A 2,999-nucleotide genomic window follows, 5' to 3' on the forward strand; every position below is an offset into this window, starting at 1 on the left:
CAGCGCCGTCTTCTTTCTTGAAGCTTGATCACTCGCTCGCAATGTTGGCTTTGGCAATGTCGGGACATATCGCTGGTTTGGCATTGCCGCTCTTGATTCGAGCTTGGATGGTTTTAGGTGTGTTGTTTCCTCTGTTCGGCCGAGCATCTCTCGTCTATCTGCCTTCGGGACCATGTGAATTCATGTCTACCTGCTTTTGTGTCATGTGTTGTATTCCTTACTATACCCACTCTATTCCTTCTATCAATAAAATGATTACGCAAGCTTTGCGTATTCAGAGAAAAAAAACTCAATTTGTGTGGAGCAACATCCTGCCCCCACAGTGCCAAGTCAACGACCACGAAGCCCGGCCATAGCCGCCGCTGTCCTACTACGCCACGCCACGCCACGCCACGCCACGCCAGCTTCCTCCCGCAAACCACCATCCGTCCGAGGTCCAACCACGTCGTCACTGCTCCCATCACGTGAAGAAGCCGCGCAGCTTCCCCGCCCGACCAACTCACTCACCTGGCCGCTTTCCGGCCCCGGTGCCGAGCCTACATCCGTCAATAAACAACAAAAAGGTTCATCACGGTGCCACCTATAACACCCTCCTCCCTCCATCGCTTGACCATGCCGGGTCTTGTCCCCTCCTCCTCATCCGCCCACCTCCTCTCCCGCAGCCTCGCCGCCGCCAGGACGCTCTCCGCCGCCGCCGGTTACTCCTCCTCCTCCTCTTCCGTCAAGGTAACTCACGGCCCCGCTCGGCTGCTCGGTGCTCGGTCGACGGAGTCGGTTGTGCTCAGTGGTTAGTTGGTGCTCTGCTTTTCTGTCAGATGGCGCGCTCGGCGCTGGACGAGGTGACCGACACCGGCGCCTTCGACCGGACGCCGTCCACCTTCCGGAGCTTCGTGTCCAGGGACGCCTCCGCCCGCTTCCCCGCGGTGGCGGGCAGGTACCACCTCTACGTCTCCTACGCCTGCCCCTGGGCGTCCCGCTGCCTCGCCTACCTCAAGCTCAAGGGCCTCGACCACGCCATCAGCTTCTCGGTGAGCACACCTGCGGACCCAGACCAAACATCCGATGATAGAATTGATTTGAGCATCCGCTGATAGATTGCCTGCCTGCGAATCCCAGTCGGTGAAGCCCATCTTCGAGCGGACCAGGGAGTCCGACGACCACCTGGGGTGGGTGTTCCCGGCCACCGCCGACGAGGTGCCCGGCGCCAGCCCCGACCCCTTCAACGGCGCCAAGAGCGTCAGGGATCTGTACGAGATCGCGAGCACCAACTACACCGGCAAACCGACTGTCCCCGTGAGTCTGAATCTGGGCTCTTCTCCTCAATCCTCATCCCCACTCGACTGGACACATGATCTGATCGAGCAGGAAATGGATCTTTGGTCGCCATTGCAGGTGCTGTGGGACAAGGAGCTGAAGACGGTGGTGAACAACGAGAGCAGCGAGATCATCCGGATGCTCAACGCCGAGTTCAACGACATCGCCGAGAACCCCGGGCTGGACCTCAACCCGGCGCACCTCCAGGGCTCCATCGACGAGGTCAACGGCCTCGTCTACGACGCCATCAACAACGGCGTCTACAAGTGCGGCTTCGCCAAGAAGCAGGGGCCGTACGACGAGGCCGTGACGAGGCTGTACGAGGCTCTGGACAAGTGCGAGGAGATCCTGGGCAAGCAGCGCTACATGTGCGGCAACCAGCTCACCGAGGCCGACGTCCGCCTCTTCGTCACGCTCATCAGATTTGACGAGGTATATATACATGCGCTCCTTTCTTCTGCTCTTTTAAGCATTACTCCCTCCGTAAACTAATATAAGAACGTTTAGAATACTAAAATAGTAATCTAAACGCTCTTATATTAGTTTAAGGGAGTACTTATTTATGAAACAAATGTGAAGAACAACAGATCAGAATCTCACACCATTGTCCTATATGATGATGCTAAGATTTGTGCCTATCTATCGTTATGCAAATGTGGAATAGTCTGCTGAGCTGGTCAACTCTGTCTTATCAGTGGATCCAAAAGAGTGGTGCTATGAATCTAGTGGAGTGGATGGTCCCTTTCTAGTAGAATAGACTGGCCAAAACACCATAAGAGAAGTATATATCTCCAGATTTTGGAGAATGGTCAGCTGTTAGCTGAGTTCTTAACTGCAAAGCCATCAAATTTGGTGAGAATTTACTACCACGCTAAAAATCAGGGAACTGTCTGGCTTTTTACGGAAAGAATCAGGAAAGGTGATAATTTTAACAATGAAGTTCAGAATGTGCACATTATATTCAGAATATCTACTAAAATTTGAGGTTCATGTATATATCACAAGCTATTCTGGCAAACTTGTATCAGCGAAAACCATACCACGCGCTAAGAAATCAAATGCTACGGCTTTCCATGTAGAAACATACATTTTGATTCTTGACCCGCGGTTCGTTCCTCTTTTCAGGTTTATGCGGTTCACTTCAAGTGCAACAAGAAGCTGCTGAGGGAGTACCCGAACCTGTTCAACTACACCAAAGACATGTACCAGATCCCCGGGATCAGCAGCACGGTGAACATGGAGCACATCAGGAAGCACTACTACGGGAGCCACCCCTCCATCAACCCCTACGGGATCATCCCCCGAGGCCCCAACATCGATTACAATGCCCCACACGACAGAGAAAGGCTGTTCCTGTAAAAAAAAACACCGTTTGCTTGTGTGTACTTGAGGGTGCTGTGATTTACTTTGCTTGTGTTCGAAGGTGAAAGCCTTCTCTCAAATAATGATTTCTGTCTTTGCTGTGCGCTGGGAGCAGCATGCGTGTCATAAAGGTTCTCTGCATCCGTGTCGTTCTCATCCATTAATCTAAATGCATGAGAATTACACCCCTTAAAAGAAATGCAATCAGATGAGTGCAAAAAGAAGCAAGATTCACCATCTGATCTCGTTCCAGATGACAACACAGTAGATGTAAATCAAGACAAAAGATACCAATGGTTGTATTACACAGAAAATATCAAATC

General features: G+C 52.1%; 1 protein-coding gene across 1 annotated transcript; it reads left to right on the top strand.

The window, feature by feature from the left end:
* Positions 1 to 573: 573 nt before the first annotated feature.
* On the top strand, positions 574 to 2,797 carry LOC119314376 (glutathionyl-hydroquinone reductase YqjG-like). The gene is made up of 5 exons (XM_037589095.1): positions 574 to 726; positions 816 to 1,028; positions 1,117 to 1,293; positions 1,393 to 1,746; positions 2,440 to 2,797. The coding sequence occupies exons 1-5, from the start codon at positions 613 to 615 to the stop codon at positions 2,671 to 2,673; spliced, it is 1,092 nt and encodes a 363-aa protein (XP_037444992.1). The 5' UTR covers positions 574 to 612; the 3' UTR covers positions 2,674 to 2,797.
* Positions 2,798 to 2,999: the final 202 nt, after the last annotated feature.

This window comes from Triticum dicoccoides, chromosome 6A, assembly GCF_002162155.2.
Source record: "Triticum dicoccoides isolate Atlit2015 ecotype Zavitan chromosome 6A, WEW_v2.0, whole genome shotgun sequence".
In the NCBI taxonomy this organism is placed as follows: Eukaryota; Viridiplantae; Streptophyta; class Magnoliopsida; order Poales; family Poaceae; genus Triticum; species Triticum dicoccoides.

Coding starts and splice junctions, on each gene's coding strand:
- LOC119314376 (XM_037589095.1), top strand. CDS start 613: ATGCCGGGTCTTGTCCCCTCCTCCTCATCCGCCCACCTCCTCTCCCGC. Junction 727..815: donor CCTCCTCCTCTTCCGTCAAG/GTAACTCACGGC, acceptor CTTTTCTGTCAG/ATGGCGCGCTCGGCGCTGGA. Junction 1,294..1,392: donor CCGGCAAACCGACTGTCCCC/GTGAGTCTGAAT, acceptor TCGCCATTGCAG/GTGCTGTGGGACAAGGAGCT.